The sequence below is a fragment of the Coregonus lavaretus genome (genome assembly GCF_964263955.1).
Source record: "Coregonus lavaretus genome assembly, chromosome: 19".
NCBI classification, from domain to species: domain Eukaryota; kingdom Metazoa; phylum Chordata; class Actinopteri; order Salmoniformes; family Salmonidae; genus Coregonus; species Coregonus lavaretus.
Window position 1 is genome coordinate 38,452,675 of NC_140006.1, and position 22,345 is coordinate 38,475,019.

The 22,345-nt window shown below is 42.2% G+C and overlaps 2 protein-coding genes across 4 annotated transcripts in view; both read left to right on the forward strand.

The window, feature by feature from the left end:
- The window catches only part of LOC311146396 (polyamine-transporting ATPase 13A3-like), a 36,305-nt gene extending 26,563 nt beyond the window's left edge, over window positions 1-9,742 (forward strand). For all 3 annotated transcript variants that reach the window (XM_084182897.1, XM_084182896.1, XM_084182895.1), the window contains exon 33: window positions 4,719-9,742. In XM_084182897.1, the coding sequence (XP_084039023.1) occupies window positions 4,719-4,898 (180 nt within the window). In that variant the 3' untranslated portion in view covers window positions 4,899-9,742. The remainder of the gene's footprint in view (window positions 1-4,718) is intronic.
- An 8,831-nt stretch (window positions 9,743-18,573) lies between these two features.
- On the forward strand, window positions 18,574-19,868 carry LOC311146424 (transcription factor HES-1-B-like; the record flags this gene model as incomplete). The annotated part of the gene is made up of 4 exons (XM_084182930.1): window positions 18,574-18,681; window positions 18,812-18,907; window positions 19,051-19,138; window positions 19,360-19,868. The coding sequence occupies 4 exons, from the start codon at window positions 18,574-18,576 to the stop codon at window positions 19,866-19,868; spliced, it is 801 nt and encodes a 266-aa protein (XP_084039056.1).
- Window positions 19,869-22,345: the final 2,477 nt, after the last annotated feature.

Genomic DNA, 22,345 nt, shown 5'->3' on the forward strand with positions numbered 1-22,345 from the left:
ATAGTAGTTATCCCCCTCACTATGACCCATAGTAGTTATCCCCCCCACTATGACCCATAGTAGTTATCCCCCCCACTATGACCCATAGTAGTTATCCCCCCACTATGACCCATAGTAGTTATCCCCCCCACTATGACCCATAGTAGTTATCCCCCTCACTATGACCCATAGTAGTTATCCCCCCCACTATGACCCATAGTAGTTATCCCCCCCACTATGACCCATAGTAGTTATCCCCCCACTATGACCCATAGTAGTTATCCCCCCCCCACTATGACCCATAGTAGTTATCCCCCCCCCCACTATGACCCATAGTAGTTATCCCCCCCACTATGACCCATAGTAGTTATCCCCCCCACTATGACCCATAGTAGTTTTCCCCCCCACTATGACCCATAGTAGTTATCCCCCCACTATGACCCATAGTAGTTATCCCCCCCACTATGACCCATAGTAGTTATCCCCCCCACTATGACCCATAGTAGTTATCCCCCCCCACTATGACCCATAGTAGTTATCCCCCCCACTATGACCCATAGTAGTTTTCCCCCCCACTATGACCCATAGTAGTTATCCCCCCCACTATGACCCATAGTAGTTATCCCCCCCACTATGACCCATAGTAGTTATCCCCCCCACTATGACCCATAGTAGTTATCCCCCCCACTATGACCCATAGTAGTTGTCCCTCCCTTTCCCCCCTCACTATGCATACACAACGTTGATACATTGATCCTGGCTCTTGCTTTTGAGGGGCTTGATATACAGTGCATTTGTTTTGTGCTGAATTTATTTTGTCTTTTTTATGATTGAAGAAGCTGAGAAGTAAGTGAGATTTAAATGACTAAGAACTATAGATGCACCGATATAGAAAGATTCAGTCCTAGAACCATTATTTTCTGGGCTGTGATAGACGATACTGATATTTTTAAAACTGCTTTGCAGAAATGTCTGCAAACCTTCTCTCAGAAACAAGAACTTCATGCAAGCACACCTGGCGTTTCAGTGGCAGATTATTTTAGAAATAAAATATCATCTGAATATCAGCTATGAAAGAGCCGATATTAAATAATATTGTGTGATACCGATATTTATACCGGTATCATGTTTTAAGCAATTATTGTCCAATACAGATATTTAGTCTGATATATCATGCATTATTACTAGGAATAAAAATACTTTCTGCAGCATTTGAAAAGCAACCACTGGCATACCACACACCCCCGCAAGGTCGCCGCCCTTCCCCTCTCCACCCTGGAGGTTGCCCCCCCCAGAAAGCATATGAATGGGTCATTAGCCATAGCAAAAATGTTGAAAATTACAGAACATTTACTGTAAACAAGCAAAATTCTCTCAGCCTCATTGCAACGTGTAGAATAGCATGAGATTAGCAACATGTGTAGAATAGCATGAGATTAGCAACATGTGTAGAATAGCATGAGATTAGCAACATGTGTAGAATTGTACGCCACTAAAGGCAACTGTGGTCTATGCTGATACTGGGTGATTCTTCACGAAACTAGAACAAAAAAATACCATGATTTGGGGGATTTTCACTTAATGTAATCCATAGAAGGTTCCTTTTGGAGGAAGGATTGTTGACATATATTTGACATTTGTATCTTAAAGCATAATTGAGTAATAATTAGGGGCTACAAAGCCAAAAATTGTGTCATATGAAGCTTTACCATGTAATATGAGTAGTATTTTGATTTCCATAACAATTTATGACTATTAAAAAAATATAAACATCAATATTGAAAATATAAAATATATGGCTAATTGTTCAATATATTGTTGAACATAATATACTCTACGGGCATATCAAAGTTCCAGTGTGGGCTCTGCTAGTGTTGAAGTTATGGCCCATTTTATACAGAGAAATTGGCATAGTAGGCAATGTAACCAATCACAGCCCTCCTTTTACTTGTATCATTGCACATCCTGCAAATCACCAGCAGAGGGTGACCATTTTGAATCCATTTTCACATTCACTCTGTTGGAAATGCTAACAAATTGGATCATAACTCTAAAAGTAGCATAGATCGCACTCTGGAACTTTGATATGCCTTAGAGTTACAGTGGGGGAAAAAAGTATTTAGTCAGCCACCAATTGTGCAAGTTCTCCCACTTAGAAAGATGAGAGAGGCCTGTAATTTTCATCATAGGTACACGTCAACTATGACAGACAAAATGAGGAAAAAAAATCCAGAAAATCACATTGTAGGATTTTTAATGAATTTATTTGCAAATTATGGTGGAAAATAAGTATTTGGTCACCTACAAACAAGCAAGATTTCTGGCTCTCACAGACCTGTAACTTCTTCTTTAAGAGGCTCCTCTGTCCTCCACTCGTTACCTGTATTAATGTCACCTGTTTTAACTTGTTATCGGTATAAAAGACACCTGTCCACAACCTCAAATAGTCACACTACAAACTCCACTATGGCCAAGACCAAAGAGCTGTCAAAGGACACCAGAAACAAAATTGTAGACCTGCACCAGGCTGGGAAGACTGAATCTGCAATAGGTAAGCAGCTTGGTTTGAAGAAATCAACTGTGGGAGCAATTATTAGGAAATGGAAGACATACAAGACCACTGATAATCTCCTTCGATCTGGGGCTCCACGCAAGATCTCACCCCGTGGGGTCAAAATGATCACAAGAACGGTGAGCAAAAATCCCAGAACCACACGGGGGGACCTAGTGAATGACCTGCAGAGAGCTGGGACCAAAGTAACAAAGCCTACCATCAGTAACACACTACGCCGCCAGGGACTCAAATCCTGCAGTGCCAGACGTGTCCCCCTGCTTAAGCCAGTACATGTCCAGGCCCGTCTGAAGTTTGCTAGAGTGCATTTGGATGATCCAGAAGAGGATTGGGAGAATGTCATATGGTCAGATGAAACCAAAATAGAACTTTTTGGTAAAAACTCAACTCGTCGTGTTTGGAGGACAAAGAATGCTGAGTTGCATCCAAAGAACACCATACCTACTGTGAAGCATGGGGGTGGAAACATCATGCTTTGGGGCTGTTTTTTCTGCAAAGGGACCAGGACGACTGATCCGTGTAAAGGAAAGAATGAATGGGGCCATGTATCGTGAGATTTTGAGTGAAAACCTCCTTCCATCAGCAAGGGCATTGAAGATGAAACGTGGCTGGGTCTTTCAGCATGACAATGATCCCAAACACAGCGCCCGGGCAACGAAGGAGTGGCTTCGTAAGAAGCATTTCAAGGTCCTGGAGTGGCCTAGCCAGTCTCCAGATCTCAACCCCATAGAAAATCTTTGGAGGGAGTTGAAAGTCCGTGTTGCCCAGCGACAGCCCCAAAACATCACTGCTCTAGAGGAGATCTGCATGGAGGAATGGGCCAAAATACCAGCAACAGTGTGTGAAAACCTTGTGAAGACTTACAGAAAACGTTTGACCTGTGTCATTGCCAACAAAGGGTATATAACAAAGTATTGAGAAACTTTAGTTATTGACCAAATACTTATTTTCCACCATCATTTGCAAATAAATTCATTAAAAATCCTACAATGTGATTTTCTGGATTTTTTTTTCTCATTTTGTCTGTCATAGTTGACGTGTACCTATGATGAAAATTACAGGCCTCTCTCATCTTTTTAAGTGGGAGAACATGCACAATTGGTGGCTGACTAAATACTTTTTTTCCCCACTGTATTATGTTCAACAATATATAAAAAAGTTGGTCAAATCAAAAAGGTTATATTTTTAAATATTCATGAATGTAATAAATTGTTATTAAAAACAAAATACTACTAATATTACGGAGCAAGTGGTAACTTCATATGACACCAATTTTTTGCTTTGTAGCCCCTACAGATGAAACATTATGGAGTCTTAAAGGAGGCCTGGGTAATGCCAAAATGTCACAAATATTCCTTCAATGAATGATTTCTCAATTATGCTTTAAGATACAAATGCCAAATAGACAGTGGGGTCTGAAAATATTGACACCATTGATAAGATGAGCAATAATCACTGTATAAAATAAATAATTAAAACCTCTCACCATTACCAATAACAGGGGAGGTTAGCATGTCTTGGGAGTATGATCTTTGACCCGCTGTAACTTTCTCACTGATAATTATTCATGATTTATTCCGATTTATCTGTAATCATGGTAGCATCCACATTAATGTAGAGGTGTTTAGAAACATATTCTTGTATTGTGTCATTTTGACTCCAAAATGACGCCAAACATTTCTATTGGCCACAAAATAATCTGAAACACAACCAAAACAAACTGCAAATGCATCCAACAAGTTTGTAGAATCACAAGCTTGATGTAGTCATTGCGTGCTAGGAATATGGGACCAAATACTTAACTTTTGACTACTTTATTTATAAGAATCTTTAGGGGTGTCAATAATTTTGACCCCTGCCTTTTTGAAAAAAGAATATTACTAGTTAAAAAAAAAAAAATAAAGTATAAAATAATATAATTTCCCAATGTTTTGGAACATACAGTATAGCTCAGTATTTGAATTATTTATACAGTCATTATTGCTAATCTTTATCAAGGGGGTCAATAATTTCGGACCCCACTGTGTCAAATCCTTCCTCCAAAGGACCTTTCTATGTAGTCAATTTCGTGAAAATCCCCCTATTTTTTTGTTCTAGTTTCGAGAGGAATCACCCTACAGTTGTCTATGCTGTTTTCTTGTTTGATTTGTGTATGTACTATTTCTAGTCTGCCAATGAGCGTTGGTGCGCGACGTTCCTCTCCTGGCTGTTCTGTCGGAAGGGGAAGACCTCCAGAGTGCGCTACATGCAAGTCGCCCAGGAGCTGCAGGAGGACCCCGACTGGCCCCCCAAACCAACTACCATCACCTATACCACCAGCACCCCCCACCACACTGTCAGCATGTGACACATGGCCATGCCCACATATAGTCAATAGCTGCACATACAGTACCCAGTCTAGACCCTTCCATTCCCTGGACCACTGACTGGTTTACAACCAACATCAAGTCTAGAACCCTCCGTTCCCCAGACAACTGACTGGTTTATAACCAATATAAAGTCTAGAACCTTCCATTCCCCAGACAACTGACTGGTTTATAACCAGTATCAAGTCTAGAACCTTCCGTTGCCTGGACAACTGACTGGTTTATAATAGGGCTATGACGATACCAGTATCGCAATATTTTTCCATGGCAAAAATGAAACACGAAGCAGACCAAACTCTTTGGTTCTTTAACAACCTGCTGTATGTAAAATAGTGTGTGCAATAGGTGGGTTGGTTGTTTAGCAACACAACCGACGCGTGTGCAACAATGGGGAAAAACCAACGGGGTTGGCTTAGATTGTTGAAAACATGTCAACTATATTTATTTTCCAAATGTTTATTGAAAACATAAATACATTTTCACAATGAGCACTTGTTGTCTCAAATACATCGGAACAGTTGTTGGTTAGCTAGCTAGCAAATGTTTTGCCATATTAGTATTGACATGAAATCAGTCAAAACACCTCAAAACAAGACATGATATCAAGAAGAAGATGAAACTAGCTGAATCGAGTCACTTACGATTCCCCACATGGCAGTTTCTTGTCATTGTTGGTAGTTATCTGGCCATCCAGAATCACAACAACTCACAGACTTCTGCCCTATTTGAAGAGTTCACATCGTTTTCGTGACATTGACAGCTAACCCATCTATAGCTTGGAAAATAAATAAATGTGACTCCAACATAAGGGCTGTTTTCCTAAAGAAGTTAAATCTGCTTCGTGTTTTGTTTCCTTTCCAAGATAATAACAAGTATCGCAATACTGGTATCGCCCCGGCCCTAGTTTATAAACAATATCAAGTCTAGAACCTTCCATTGCCTGGATAACTAGCCCCACATCCAGGACTAAACAAAAATAGTAATGTGATGCCTTTTTTGAGTACTACGTATGAACCAAGGCCAGAGCTCGCAATCAGCCTGTGATCCTATCAACTTCTTGACCGTAACTAGACCATAACTGTCCTTACCCATACACACCAAAGCACACAAAGAACCCCAGCAATGTGACTACTGACAAGTGCCCAGTATGTGGCAGCCGATCACCCTCTTTCTGCTATTAGTTGAGCCATGGTGAAGAGGCCCAGAGATTATGCCTTTCCAGTTGAGGGCTTGCCTTGCACTCACCACCAGTTGATTTCTTCAGCTTCACAAAGACTAAGAACTATGGAATCGTCCACTAACACTTTCTCACCTGCCTTGATTGCTGCTCCAACGACATGTCAAGAGTGAAAGAGAATGTGTGTGAACAGGACCTTACTGAGGGAAATTGAGGGATTTTATTTTATTTCTAAATCAACACACTCAGATGATGCATTTGAAAGCACTGTGTGTGTTTTAAGCGTGAGTGGTACTACTGTATTTGCCAAGATTGAATAACATTCCAATGCATCAATAATATATTGCTGTGTTTCTCTGAGAATTTGCTACGCTTTATGAATGTAATTCTTCCTGTGGAAGTATGTGAGTGTCCGTGACCCTTGAAAAAAAACCTGAACACTTGAGTTCATCTGGTGCCTGTGTGTTTGTGCGTGTGCAGGGTTTTTTCTGCATAGAAAAGTCTTGGGCGGGACTTAATAAAAAATCATTAATTTGGGAAAACATTTTCAGTGTAAACTTAAATGACTTAAACCAGATATTTAAAAAAAAATATGATCATCTTTGAGAACAATCACCCAAATAAAATCTAGCCTGTTAGGACTCCCATTGATTGTCATGGCATGGGGCCCCCATTGATTTTATTATGTTTGAGTCACTCTGATAGCATAAGAACACTGCATAAGCCATGGCAAAATGTGTAGATTTGCTGAAAATTAGCCTTGAAAATTATTTCTCTCTCGCCTCATGGTAAATGTGTAGAATTGCAGGACAAGAGGGCCTCTAAAATGTTCAGTCGGCAACCGCGCCATTGATCACGCCCCCGCCACGCCCACCACCTAACCCCAATTTTGATCCAGAAAAAAAACCTGGTGCGTCTGTGCACGTACACTCCCCTACATATTTATTTGGACGCTGAAGCTAAAACGTTTAATTCAGCTCTATACTCTAGCATTTTGGATTTGAGATCAAATGTTTCATAAGAGGCGACAGTACAGAATGTCACCTTTTATTTGAGGGTATTGTCATACATATGTTTTACCATATAGAATTTAAAGCACGATGAATCTAGTCCCCCCATTTTGAAGGCATCAAACACTTGAAACCTTAAAATAGGTGGACTAAATACATGTAGTGCTTTCATCTCTAAACGATAAAACGGATATGTATGAGAATACCCTCAAATAAAAGGTGACATTCTGTACCGTCTCCTCATATGAAACATTTGATCTCTGTAGGATAGCGGACCTAGAGTATCCAAGTGAGGTGATGTGTGGGAATGAGGAGGACCCATTGTTGTAGAAAAATAGTACTTCATTTATTGTAGATGCAAAATTTCAGCAACCATGACGTGGCTTGAAAAACAGTTGTCCATAGCAGCAACATTCAGGATTTAAAAAACTCACAAAAATGACATGACGGTGAGCCTAAAGTGCAGCCGCTCAATTCCTAACAGCATAACTAGGGATTACCCCTTTTCCAGAGCTAAACAGGCCTAACTCTCCCCCTTACTAAGACTAAGGCGCATCAATCAGGACAGCTAAATTCAGCTGAATGTACATACAGGCTGCACCGAACAAACTGCTATGGAACCAGCGTTCACCCCTGAGCTGAGCGAAAAGGCCAGCATTTATACCTTAGCACCTAAACTCCGCCCATCAATGAACCAATGAGAATGTACATTTAATTAGATCAACTTTACTTTGTTAATTAGACCAGGCAATACTATGGAATACTTGATTTAAGTTAATTGCATTCATTAGTTTAAATTGTGATATTTAGTCAAGTACGCTTAAGTTTAAAATACTAAGGTTTACACAGCCAGCCCAATTCTGATCTTTTTTTTCACTCATTTGTCTTTTGACCAATCAGATCTGCTCTGAAAAAGATTTGATGTGATTGGTCAAAAGACCAATGAGTGGAAAAAATGAGAATTTGACTGGCTATGTAAATGCAGCCATAGAGCTGCATCAAATGGAACATGATTCGCTCTGGATAAGAGCGTCTGCTAAATGACTAAAATGTAAATGTAATGATTAAAGCTACTGCTTAGAGGCAGCGTTTACACAGCCAGCCCAATTCTGATATTCTTTCAACTAATTAGTCTTTTGACCAATCACATCAGTTCCTTTTACATCAGATCTTTTTCAGAGCTGATCTGAAAAAAAGATTCGAATTGGGCTGCCTGTGTAAACGCAGCCAGAGAGACTGAAAGTATGGGTGAGCTGTGCTGTAATTACCTAACTCACCGCACCTGGCTTCAACCTGAGCAATCAACTTGGTAGCAAACAATTAAGGTCAGGCACACCTAAAATGGTGGCTAGCTATACATGGCAATGGGCTAGTGCACTTTATCCAAATCACACATTATATACTTGTGACCATTTGAGATTATTATAATATTGGAAGATATATACATTTTAAAATGTTGATGAGGCCAGGCTAAGGCTGCATCATCACAATACGTAGGGGAGTGTATGTGTGTGTGCGGGAGAAAGGCTGCGTTTACACAGGCAGCCCAATTCTGATCTAATTGGGGAAAAGATCTGATCTGTTTGGTCAAAAATATCGGAATTGGGCTGCCTGTGTAAACACAGCCTAAGTTTGTGTGTGTGTGCGAGAAAATCCAGCATCATTCCTCGTCCCTTATATAAAACCGCAAAACAATGTGAACAAATGATTGAATTATGCAATGTTTGAAATGTACTTATCATTTTGTCATTCATGTTAATCACTGTCTAAAAACTGTATTGATCAATGAACTAAGTTATATTTTATGATTCCTTGATGTCATGCCATACCTTTTGTAACATTTATAAACCATTGCACCTGACCTAAATGCTGCTTTTATCAAAGGGAATTGTTTTGAAAATATATCACATTTTGATTGTATTTTATATTCTCTGAGATTAACAGCTAATTTTAATATCTGTATATTCAATTTGTACAGTACATTGTTTACAACTGATGTATCCCCTATTTTGTCTAGCATACATCCAGCTTGTTGATATTGACCTAAACATTTGTCAACAATTACTTTGAATAGATCTCTCTGTAAAGGTCTCACCAGAAGTATTAAAGGGATAGTTCAGCGAAATTAGATAGTTAGATATTTGTTTCCTTACCTTTTTTTATGTAATGCCCAAATCATCTGTTAAATGGATTGTATTGCTCAACGACTTGGTTTGAAATTATTTTAAGATGATTTGGGCATCAATAAACGGGGGAGATTGACGTTCATAGATTTTTGGTCCGAAAATGCTAAAATTAGCATTTGTTGGCAGTGGCTAGTTTAACAAAACCAAAGTGTGAATTGCAGTCTCTCTTTGTCCATAGATGACTTTCAAGGTAATCAAACAAATCTAAGTATGTAATTTCACTAAACTATCCCTTAAATGCCTTATGAATTATAACGATTGTTTACTTTTAATTCCTTCCTTTCCATTGTGATACGACTCACAAAACATTTGTGATTTGCTAAAAATGCCTACAATAATATTGATATTTTCCCTTGTTTGCGCTCTGTAGAGAAGATTTCATAAATGCCTTCTTCGATTCTGACGACTTAACTCAACCATTCCATTTTCCAATAAATCTGTATATTAAAACACTCCTGTGGGCTTCATGGGGGGCTGACCCGGGTCACACGTTTTACACTTACTGATCAATTATGAGCTTTCCCAGCCTCCTCGCTGCCTGGCATATGGGTGCTTTAAAGCCCAGAGAGTGTAAGAGGGTATCATTTCATGTGGAGATCAGGGCCCATAGCAGTGAATGGATGGATTTAGAGTTTAGAGGGGGATCCTGAAAGAGAAGAGAGGGATGCCTGGCTGTTCAGTGCCAGTGAAAGGAATTGAATCTCCAAGAGATCAGGCCAAGAAGGGGCCGTTGAGGAATATTCATGATGAGGAGGATGGGGGTGAGGAGGAGTCATGAATTGATGTGTCCACTTATAATTATATCATCTTCTTCTTCAACAGTGGTGTGTTGGAATGAGGATCTCTTGCTTTAGAGCAGTGTTTGCAGTGTGGTTTCTGGCTAGTGTTGCCTCACTTGTGTGGCATTCGATGTTTGGTGCAAGTCTTTCCTGTATTCCTTTGTTTCCATACAGTAACGGATGGAGATGGATAGAAAGACTTAAAGAACACACACAAACACAGGCTTTATTTCTCACTGTTCTCACAAAGTTGGGGGCTTGGGCCGGCTTGTGTAATGTCCTGCCTATAGTTACATGACTGACCGATGCCAGTCTTCAATCCTGCTTATAGTTACATGACTGGCCGATGCCAGAGTTCGATCCTTCCTGCTTATAGTTACATGACTGGCCGATGCCAGAGTTCGATCCTTCCTGCTTATAGTTACATGACTGACCGATGCCAGAGTTCAACCTGCCTATAGTTACATGACTGGCCGATGCCAGAGTTCGATCCTTCCTGCTTATAGTTACATGACTGACCGATGCCAGATTTCAATCCTTCCTGCTTATAGTTACATGACTGACCGATGCCAGATTTCAATCCTGCTTATAGTTACATGACTGACCGACGCCAGAGTTCATGGTTCCTTCTATTAAGGCAAGTCGTCCAGGTCCTGAGGCAGCAAAGCATCCCCATCACACTACCACCACCATGCTTGACCGTTGGTATGAGGTTCTTACTGTGGAATGCAGTGTTTGGTTTTCACCAGGCATAATGGGACCCATGTCGTCCAAAAAGTTATACTTTTGAATCATCTGCCCATAGAACATTCTTCCAAGAGTCTTGATGATTCATCCAGGTGCTTCCAGGTGCTTTTTGGCAAACTTGAATCAACGTTTTGGACGACATGGGTCCCGTTATTCCAAAGAGCATAGCAAAAGTCACAGTAAGCAACCCTCACTTGGAGCTATGGGCCCACTCATAAGGCCATCACAGTGATTGATAGTCGGGCCACAAGGCTAGCCCGCTGCTCACTTATGGTTAGCCCCATTGTACCAATGACACAAAGACGCCCATGTCTGGTAGCGGGCCTGTGACGATCTGTAGGCCAGCAGACGGACACAAAGCCTCTTCTCCTCCCTCTTGTCCCCTTAGCAAGGCTCCTGCCACCATCCATTATGGCCATCTCTGTCCCCTTCTGTTATCAGGGGGATATGGGGCTGAATGGGCTCTGCGGTTGGTAAATGAATTCAGTGATTCAGGGGGTGGACAGTTGCAGCCGTGTTAGCGTTTGTTCACAGCCTTGTTGGAGGGACGGGCCCCACCCCGGGCCCTTTTGTCTCCTCAGGTCCCTCGACAGGTTAAAAGTCAATGGAGGGCCTTGTGTTCAGGCGGCAGGGCAGGGATGGGGCCGCCTCTCACATGGCATTCACATAGGGGGAGGACAGGCTGATATCACTGACACTTGTTAGTGTGGGGCCACACAGCGCTGTAGGTTGCCCCCCCCCCCAGGGCTGATGTTTTTTTTGCCTTTCCTCCCGCTCCCAATGGTTAAGGCTAGGGCTGGCCGTTGGGTAAACTGATCTGCACTTAGGGGCCACAATGAATGATTGCAGTATGTTTTACGCTCTCATTTTACACCTCCGACTCACAATAAAAAAAAAGAGGTCAGGTTTTCATTTGACGACCAGTTGCATTAAAGTAAACCAATAGTTGATTTTGTACCATGGCCAACATTGTCCTCATGCTAAAAAAGTTCACAGTGTGGGCAAAGGAACTGTTACATTTTAAATGGATGGGATGGCACATTACCAAAGGCATGTTCCGAATACTGCAACTAGCATTGCATCACGTCATACACACACACGGCATGGACTCATCTCAACATTAGACTTATTTTGAGGTCTGTAAACCTGCTGACAAACTGTCATTTTGGAGTGAACTATCACTTATAACTTGACCAACCGCTTACCAGTGACCATTCTCGCAGGCTTTGAGCATAGCATGCGAACAGCTGAAAACTGCCGGGGTGAAGAGTTACAGAAAGAGTCAGAGATAGAAACTGACAAATAGATGGGGGGGTTGACAGAAAGACACAGAAAGCTGACAGAAAACAACCCTCAGGGACCAGAGAGGAATTAGGCCCATGACTGAGGCCCAAGTGTCATGAGAAGATGAGAGTTGTCATGGCTACTGTGGAGCCACCCAGCAAGCATGTGAGAATGGCCTGGTGGCTCACATGCACTAACCAGGGATTATATGCATAGCTAAGTGATGAGACACTAAGCCGGCAGGTGAAGAAGGGAGAGAGGCCCGGGGACAAGGGCATCCTTCAGGACAGCTCCCCCAAAAGAGCACAGACTTTTCCCCAGTGAGGCTGATCTCCCGTGTGAAGGGGGCTCAGCTAGAGGTCCTCGAGTTCTGAAAGGGCAGCCCCAGAAGCCGCTTTCATAGCGTAAGTGGCCAAAATAGGGGTCTTGTGAGTCATCTTCACTGGTAAGAATGGCCTTCTTCACGATCATAAATCCCTCAGCAGACACACTCATGGATATGGACTTGGAGTGGCTGGGTACTGGCTGGGTACTGGCTGGGTACTGACATCAACAGAAGCTGCCATTCTGTGTAGATGATGTGAGTGACGTTTAGCTTGTGATTTAGCTGAATGACAGTCGAAAACCAAATAACCCGTTTTAAACAGTCAAAAGCTGGTGGAACGGTTTACATGATAACCATGGCGTTGTAGGAATGCGTTTGAACGATGATGGCACAAATAAATAAAATTCCTATGTTCCATAGAGAGAAAGACATCATAGTTAACCAGAACCTACCCCCACACTTTTCAGGACTGGTATTCCTGAACATATTAACATGTAAATACACTTAGAAAGGTTGACAATGCACCAAAATGCATATAATCTACATGTTAACTAGCCCTTTTAAGGAGTCGCCACAGTTGAATGTAGTCGAGAAACACTTTCATGTCAGGATTTTAAAAACTTTAATGCAGGGCGCTCGCGGAATTCTCTAAGAAGCTTTTTCAATTTGATGAGGGAGAAGAAGGACCTCAATTCCTTTTGAAAGGAAGGACCTAGAGTTCAATAAGACTTCAGTCTCATTGCCTTTGCTCCAAGTTGAAGCTCTCTAAACGCTGGCTTTTTAAGACTTAAAGCTTAAGGAAGATGACAGATGGCGGCTTGTTGTGGTCTGACCAATTGCAAAATGCCTGTTGCTATGGTCCCCTTTTTCTCCTGTTTATTGACTTGGGATGAGCAGACTTGAAAATGCTCTGGTTGTTGACGAACGTGAGGTTGGATCTCCAATCTCTTTATTTGGTTGTTGTGACTGACTGGGTTCGAACACGGTCCTTCTGCATCATGCCACAGGACTGTTAGCCCTTTGAGCTAAATGCACAGCTCTAGGATCTAACACAAGTCTTCAGGTAACAGACAAGGTTACTCAACATGCGAGCGTGGCTGGCTAAATAAAACCACCCCCGTTACATTAGGATTGCTCTCTTGGTATCTGATTATCATAGAGGGCGGGAAAGAGAGCTTTAATCTGATTATCATAGAGGGCGGGAAAGAGAGATTTAATCTGGTTATCATAGAGGGCGGGAAAGAGAGCTTTAATCTGATATTCATAGAGGGCGGGAAAGAGAGATTTAATCTGGTTATCATAGAGGGCGGGAAAGAGAGCTTTAATCTGATATTCATAGAGGGCGGGAAAGAGAGCTTTAATCTGATTATCATAGAGGGCGGGAAAGAGATATTTAATCTGATTATCATAGAGGGCGGGAAAGAGAGCTTTAATCTGATATTCATAGAGGGCGGGAAAGAGAGCTTTAATCTGATTATCATAGAGGGTGGGAAAGAGAGATTTAATCTGATTATCATAGAGGGCGGGAAAGAGAGCTTTAATCTGATTATCATAGAGGGTGGGAAAGAGAGATTTAATCTGATTATCATAGAGGGCGGGAAAGAGAGCTTTAATCTGATATTCATAGAGGGCGGGAAAGAGAGCTTTAATCTGATTATCATAGAGGGCGGGAAAGAGAGCTTTAATCTGATTATCATAGAGGGCGGGAAAGAGAGCTTTAATCTGATTATCATAGAGGGCGGGAAAGAGAGATTTAATCTGATTATCATAGAGGGCGGGAAAGAGAGCTTTAATCTGATATTCATAGAGGGCGGGAAAGAGAGCTTTAATCTGATTATCATAGAGGGCGGGAAAGAGAGATTTAATCTGATTATCATAGAGGGCGGGAAAAAGAGCTTTAATCTGATTATCATAGAGGGCGGGAAAGAGAGCTTTAAACTGATTATCATAGAGGGTGGGAAAGAGCTTTAATCTGATATTCATAGAGGGCGGGAAAGAGAGCTTTAATCTGATTATCATAGAGGGTGGGAAAGAGAGATTTAATCTGATTATCATAGAGGGCGGGAAAGAGAGCTTTAATCTGATTATCATAGAGGGTGGGAAAGAGAGATTTAATCTGATTATCATAGAGGGCGGGAAAGAGATCTTTAATCTGATATTCATAGAGGGCGGGAAAGAGAGCTTTAATCTGATTATCATAGAGGGCGGGAAAGAGAGCTTTAATCTGATTATCATAGAGGGCGGGAAAGAGAGCTTTAATCTGATTATCATAGAGGGCGGGAAAGAGAGATTTAATCTGATTATCATAGAGGGCGGGAAAGAGAGCTTTAATCTGATATTCATAGAGGGCGGGAAAGAGAGCTTTAATCTGATTATCATAGAGGGCGGGAAAGAGAGATTTAATCTGATTATCATAGAGGGCGGGAAAAAGAGCTTTAATCTGATTATCATAGAGGGCGGGAAAGAGAGCTTTAAACTGATTATCATAGAGGGTGGGAAAGAGCTTTAATCTGATTATCATAGAGGGCGGGAATGAGAGCTTTAATCTGATTATCATAGAGGGCGGGAAAGAGAGCTTTGATCTGATTATCATAGAGGGCGGGAAAGAGAGCTTTTATCTGAATATCATGGAGGGCGGAAAGAGAGCTTTAATCTGATCATCATAGAGGGCGGGAAAGAGAGCTTTTATCTGAATATCATGGAGAGCGGAAAGAGAGCTTTAATCTGATCATCATAGAGGGCGGGAAAGAGAGCTTTAATCTGATTATCATAGAGGGCGGGAAAGAGAGCTTTAATCTGATTATCATAGAGGGCGGGAAAGAGAGCTTTAATCTGATTATCATAGAGGGCGGGAAAGAGATCTTTAATCTGATTATCATAGAGGGCGGGAAAGAGAGCTTTAATCTGATTATCATAGAGGGCGGGAAAGAGAGCTTTAATCTGATTATCATAGAGGGCGGGAAAGAGAGCTTTCATCTGATTATCATAGAGGGCAGGAAAGAGAGCTTTAATCTGATTATCATAGAGGGCTGGAAAGAGATCTTTAATCTGATTATCATAGAGGGCGGGAAAGAGAGCTTTAATCTGATTATCATAGAGGGCGGGAAAGAGATCTTTAATCTGATTATCATAGAGGGCGGGAAAGAAAGATTTAATCTCCTTTTCAACCCCACCTCGAATAAATTCAACCATATTTTTGGGACGGATGGTGACCATGGAGATCAGTGATTTCCCATCACCGAGCCTCTCCCCCCTACCTTCCCACTATCGATACCTCCCCCTTTTTTTTGTCCAAGTAAAACAAAGCGTGGTGCTGAATGGGCTCTGAGGTAGGTAAATGTATTCAGTGACATCAGCCAGGATGATTCTATTCTACCGGATTCCTGTACCATTTGTTTCCAGCCTTGTCTGAGGGCCGGACACTCTGTTGGGCCCATTGTCCCGTGTGTATTCCACACAGGCTCGCAATTAATGGGGGCCTTGTCTAAGGCTTCTGGAGCAGAAACTTCTGTTGGGGAGGGGGACAAAAGGCGGGCAGGCCATTGCCAGGAGTTGCTATGGGAGGCCCCTCTCTTTAAGAGGGTCTCAAAGGGAGGAGGTGGGGAGAACAAGCGGAGGCCTGGCTGAGATGTTTAAGTGATCCCTCTGTACCCATCTGGCTGGCCATGCTCTCTATGTCACACAGTCCAGTTAAAACTGACGATTCCCGGGATTTGGTGATTGAGATGGCCATTCCACTGCCCATTTGTCTTGGCTTGACAACAGTGGGGGGGAAATATGTGGGGCGATGCATCTCAAACCAGGTGAACGTGAAGATAGGTTAGTTTCAAAAAAACTGGCAAGTGGCCAAAGCAAACAACTCAGGGTGCTGTCTTTGTTTAAATGTAATGTTGTGGACACAACATGTCAATCATCATCAACAGTCATTGACGTGAACAAAGCACCATAATGGTTAGAGCATGCGTAAGTTAAAGTAGCAGTATATTTTCTTTAAATATACCCACAATGTTATCCTAATCTGTACCAGTCTAACTCAACCGCCCTTCTGTTGTGGGTTGTTATCAGACACTGTTGGCCCTCGATAGCTTTCTAACCCCCTCCCATGGCAGCCTGGGCCTCAGTTCCTCTCCCTCGTCTGTGTTTCCCACCCTGATACTGATCTGGAGTGTGCCATAAAGCACAGGTATAGATGACAGTGAACAATAAAGGCATGTCTCCAGCCAGACCAGCAGGCTTACTGAGCATGGAGCTGATAAGGGGAAACACGTTGCTGCCTCCCCTCCTATCATGCACCCTCCCTCCCCTCCTATCCTGCACCCTCCCTCCCCTCCTATCCTGCACCCTCCCTCTCCCTGTTGTCTTGTCCCAGAACCCATAGCTCTTGTTTGTGTAAGAAAGAAGAATTGTGTACATTGAAAAATAGCATCACCTCTGGACACATAAATCTTCTTTGCACACCATGTAGTCTTTAGAAGATACTCACAGAGAAAGGCCCCTGTGAGAATCCTCTTATCAGCGTTGAATCATGTTTTGGGACTGGTAATTTTACACACTGGGTGTAAAATAGTGGCCATGAACAGAAAAAACATGATTACGTGGCGGATGCCCCCGGCTTTTGGCTCCTTTAGTGTCCAACAATAAATGTATGATGTTAAAGTGTTTTTGAGGTCAGTATTGGTGCTTTGTTTATATTCACATTATTAGCAAAATATTTGAAGATACATATGACTAGTTTCTTTGAAAAATAGAGAAGGCCCGCCGGACCTGTATTGTTGTTTCCCTCGTCTGTGATGTGGGCCCTGACCTGGCTTTTGGGGTCATTTGACCTGGAGGTTTTAGGAGCTTTAGAAATGAGACGTTAGGGCACCTGAAGTCTGTCAAGAAGGTAGTAATAAGAGCAACCTGATAACCCTGTACTCTAGGGTGATAGTTAATTTCTTCTGCATGTTAAAACCGAGACGTGAAGGTCATTGAGTACAACTTGGAATCTATCAGTCACATACATGTGATGGTAGTTTACAGAGAGATTGTCTATAAAGGCACGATGACCTGAAAAGGGCTTTCTTTCGAAAATAACACTGAGTATGTTCATCAGGTACATTGACTACTCACTCTTCAATTAGAGAAAATGTAAATGCATTACTGTGAATTTATTTTATTATGAACCAAGGGTAGAAATCAGGGTTGGAGTCAATCCAGTTTTCAATTCAGTCATGAAGTGAATTTACATTTAATTCATTCATTGAAAGATCGATCCCTGACCTCAGTAAATCATATAATAAATATGTAGGGGAGTGTACATGTGTGTGCGCGGGAGAAAGTCTGCGTTTACACAGGCAGCCCAATTCTGATCTAATTGGGAAAAAGATCTGATCTGTATGGTCAAAAGACCAATTAGTGGCAAAAATGTCAGAATTGGGCTGCCTGTGTAAACACAGCCGAAGTGTGTGTGTGTGTGTGTGTCAAGTAAAAAAGATAAGGTGCATGATTCCTCTGAGGGGAGGGTTGTCGATAGTGTACAACAATAATGTATTGTTATTTTGAGTTTTTGTTCTAGGATCAATTAACCTGGGCTTAAACTGGGGAAAGGGACAATACGTGTATTTTATTCACCTTAATTGACTGTTACTAATAACTATAACAACTGTATAATTTCATCAGTACGTTTAATCAAACTTAACCTGTTGAAGTTTTTGATCACATAGCAGCCTATCTGTATAGCGTGCTGTGGACCACGGTCTCACGCACAAGACACCAGATAGCCAATGGAAGGGCTCCTTGCACGAGCCAACCACCTCCCTGGCAACGTGTCCCGGCGCGCTCATTGGTAGAAAGTTGGAGTGGGAATTAAACTTTGGGACGATTCACACGAGCCATTCGCGTGCAGCTTCCTCTATATATAGGACCGGAGGTGAAAGTGACAGTGCTGACTTGTTATCAACACCGCACTGGCAGGACTTTACCTCCAGGACGTTACCTCAGCAACAGCAACATTGTAATAAACACCTGTAACGAACAGCGTTGGTCAGAAAAAAAGTGCATAACCTGTGTTTGAATATTCCTCAATAGGCTGGACTTTATTGAACAATTTTGGGACAAATGATTTGCTGAAGTTGACTGGACTATTGTGGGATATTAAAACTTGAAGATGCCGGCTGATATTTTGGAGAAAGCCTCCCCATCCTCTGTTGCAGCCACCCTGTCGAGCGTAAATGGAAATCCGGATAAACCAAGGACTGCCTCAGAGCACAGAAAGGTAGGCCTACAGAAAAGCACGAAAGAAAACGATTCTTTTTTTTATATGTCAATTGTTGTTAATAAGTTACATGTCTAATATTCGATAAGTTACATGTCTAATAATCATGTGGTTTGTTTTTTATTTGAAGTCATCTAAGCCAATTATGGAGAAGAGGAGACGCGCGCGAATCAACGAAAGCCTTGGACAGCTCAAGACCCTCATACTGGACGCTCTAAAGAAAGATGTACGTAAAAAAAAGAAGCTTTTATAATCATAGACATTTATGTCTACGACATATGCTTCTATAATGATGATAATTTGATGGATTGGAACGAAGCTCAAATAGATTATGAATCATGTGTAACTTTCTTCTTGATGTCTATTTAGAGCTCCAGGCATTCGAAGCTGGAGAAGGCGGACATCCTTGAGATGACTGTGAAGCACCTAAGGAACCTGCAGCGTCTTCAAATGACTGGTAGGTTTTTTTGGATCGTTTATTGATTACGGTCATTCTAGACATGCATGTTTAAATTGCATCTGTGACTGTGCGCATTTGGCGGGCACAGCAGTTCCCACGGTACTATTGACATACGTCCATCAAAGCTATTCATAGACCTACTGAGTATTATATAATTACATTTCAAGGATTTTCTGAACAATATATCCTCAAATAAATCATATTATTTCACTTTACAGGTGCTATAAGCACGGATCCATCAGTCCTTGGCAAGTACAGAGCGGGATTCAGCGAGTGCATGAGTGAAGTCACCCGTTTTCTGTCCACATGTGAAGAGGTGAACATGGAGGTCAGTGCCCAACTTCTCAGCCACTTAGCCGGCTGTGTGTCACAGATCAACACCGTAAACTACTCAACTCATCGCCAGATCCCCACCTACCCTCCGCATCCAGCGCATCCAACGCTTGGCCAAGCCATTGTGCAAATCCCAAGTGCGTCGCCTCAGTTGAATGTAATCATGCCTTGCAAAAGTGGCTCGCCAATGAACTTCACATCAGACGTGGCTAAATTATATAGTGGACTTCAGATTGTGTCAGCGACAGATGGACAATTCGCCTTTCTGATTCCAAGCACGGCCCTTGCGCATATGAGCGTGCCAAACGCGCTACATGGCAATCCAGCAGTTGCGGTGGCGGTGTCACCTGTTGTATCTCCCAGCACTGCAGACTCCGTGTGGAGACCATGGTAGGGTCACCGTGCGCATTAGACTGAAGGACTTTTATGCACAATGACGCATTTTCTAACGGGAAACATTCCATCTGATATTAGTTTTTGTATATTTTTGTATAGGCTATTCAAAGCAATACTCAAGAGTGATGCTTACGCACATGTTGTTATTCTTTGATAGAGAATACACTTTTCCATTAGATATTTTCTATTCGTATGTCAGTGATGTCATGATCATGTGTTATTGTTGTGATACAAAAATGATTCAAATGCCCTCAAATGCCTTCCTTCAGGAAATCAATAAATTCTTGAAATGAAATTGCAATGTTTAACACCTGGAAATTGTGATTTCTTAACTACATTTAAAATAATTGTCTATCCTTGCCCTAATGATACCCACATGAACAACTACTACAGTTTACTATATAATACTACAGTACTTACATAATTCTGTAGTAAACTGTAGTATACTATACTACATAGTAATATATCTTGATCATGTGTAGTACTTACTATAGAATATATATAGTATACAGTATACTGTAGAATACTAAAGTAAATACTACAATATACTACAGACTGCAAAAACACTACAGTAAATACTACAGTAATATTTGCAAAAACACTACAAAAACACTACAGTCTGTAAAAACACTGCAGTAATTACTATAATATATACTACAGTATTGCATTTGCATATACCCTGCCCATTCCCCTCCCCCATATCACAATTTGTTCAACTCATAAGTGAGAAACCTACATGACAAGTACAGATTATATATTGTGTTCCCTACAGGTTATAGAAAAGAGCAGAAGCTCTGAACTATCTATTTAGATCTCAGTCCTACCTACCTACCTACCTACCTACCTACCTACCTACCTACCTACCTACCTACCTACCTACCTACCTACCTACTTACTTACTTACAGGTTATGGAAAATTTGCTCTTTGAGTAATTTGTTCAGGACAAAACCCCTATGTCAAAGATAATAAAACAAAAACAGTATAGTAAATACAACAGTAATGTCCACAAAAAAACAACAGCAAATACTACAGTACACTACTTTAGTTTGCAAAAACACTATAGTGAATACCACAGTAAAGTCCACAAAAACAACACAGTGAATACTATAGTATTTAACCATAGTATACTAGTATTTTGTCATGTGGGTGTGCTGTGATTGAATACCCTATTAAGGCTCATCTAACCACAGAATTAAATAAAACACAGAATTATAGGATCTCTGGCTCTGCATCAAACACAGAAGAGCTCTTACTGCTGAGCATACTCAAATACTTCCATAGGTTGACATCTTCCTTGTCATCCAACAACATTGATCGGTGAAGGGGCATGCAAGAATTCTATGATTTAAGATTCAAGCCTGTACGGTAGACCTACACCAACCCATGAACATGTTATCGTCCCATCTCATCCCTGTTAGCCTCATTTGTCTGGGAATAAATAACACCTGGATGAGGTAAGGAACCTGAGAGGTCGTGAGAACGACTCTCAGCCCAGCAGGCAAACGGCCAGGATAGTGGATGTGGGGAGCCAGTTGGACATGCGCATGGCTGCCTGCCAGAGAGGAAATCTTGACACACAGGACAGGAGCTGAACCTGGGGAGAGAGGATTCTGGAGGGAGGAAGGGTGGAGAGAGAGGGTGGAGAGAGAGGGTTCTGGAGGGAGGGGAGGGAGGGTTCTGGAGGGAGGGTGGGGAGAGAGGGTGGGAGGGTGGGGAGAGAGGGTGGAGAGAGAGGGTTCTGGAGGGAGGGGAGGGAGGGTTCTGGAGGGAGGGAGGGTTCTGGAGGGAGGGAGGGTGGGAGGGTGGGAGGGTGGGGAGAGAGGGTGGAGAGAGAGGGTTCTGGAGGGAGGGGAGGGAGGGGGGGGAGGGGAGGGAGGGAGGAAGGGTGGAGAGAGAGGGTGGAGAGAGAGGGTTCTGGAGGGAGGGTTCTGGAGGGTTCTGGAGGGAGGAAGGGTGGAGAGAGAGGGTGGAGAGAGAGGGTTCTGGAGGGAGGGGAGGGAGGGGAGCGAGGGTTCTGGAGGGAGGGAGGGTGGGAGGGTGGGAGGGTGGGGAGAGAGTTGGGAGGGCCAGACAAAATGTCCCGAGCTTGTTAAAATACCCAATGACTATATACAGTTGAAGTCGGAAGTTTACATACACTAAATTGACGGTGCCTTTAAACAGCTTGGAAAATTCCAGAAAATGATGTCATGGCTTTAGAAGCTTGTGATAGGCTAATTTACATCATTTGAGTCAATTGGAGGTGTACCTGTGGATGTATTTCAAAGCCTACCTTCAAACTCAGTGCCTCTTTGCTTGACATCATGGGAAAATCAAAAGAAATCAGCCAAGACCTCAGAAAAAATCATTGGGAGCAATTTCCAAATGCCTGAAGGTACCACGTTCATCTGTACAAACAATAGTACGCAAGTATAACCACCATGGGACCACGCAGCCATCATACCGCTCAGGAAGGAGACGCGTTCTGTCTCCTA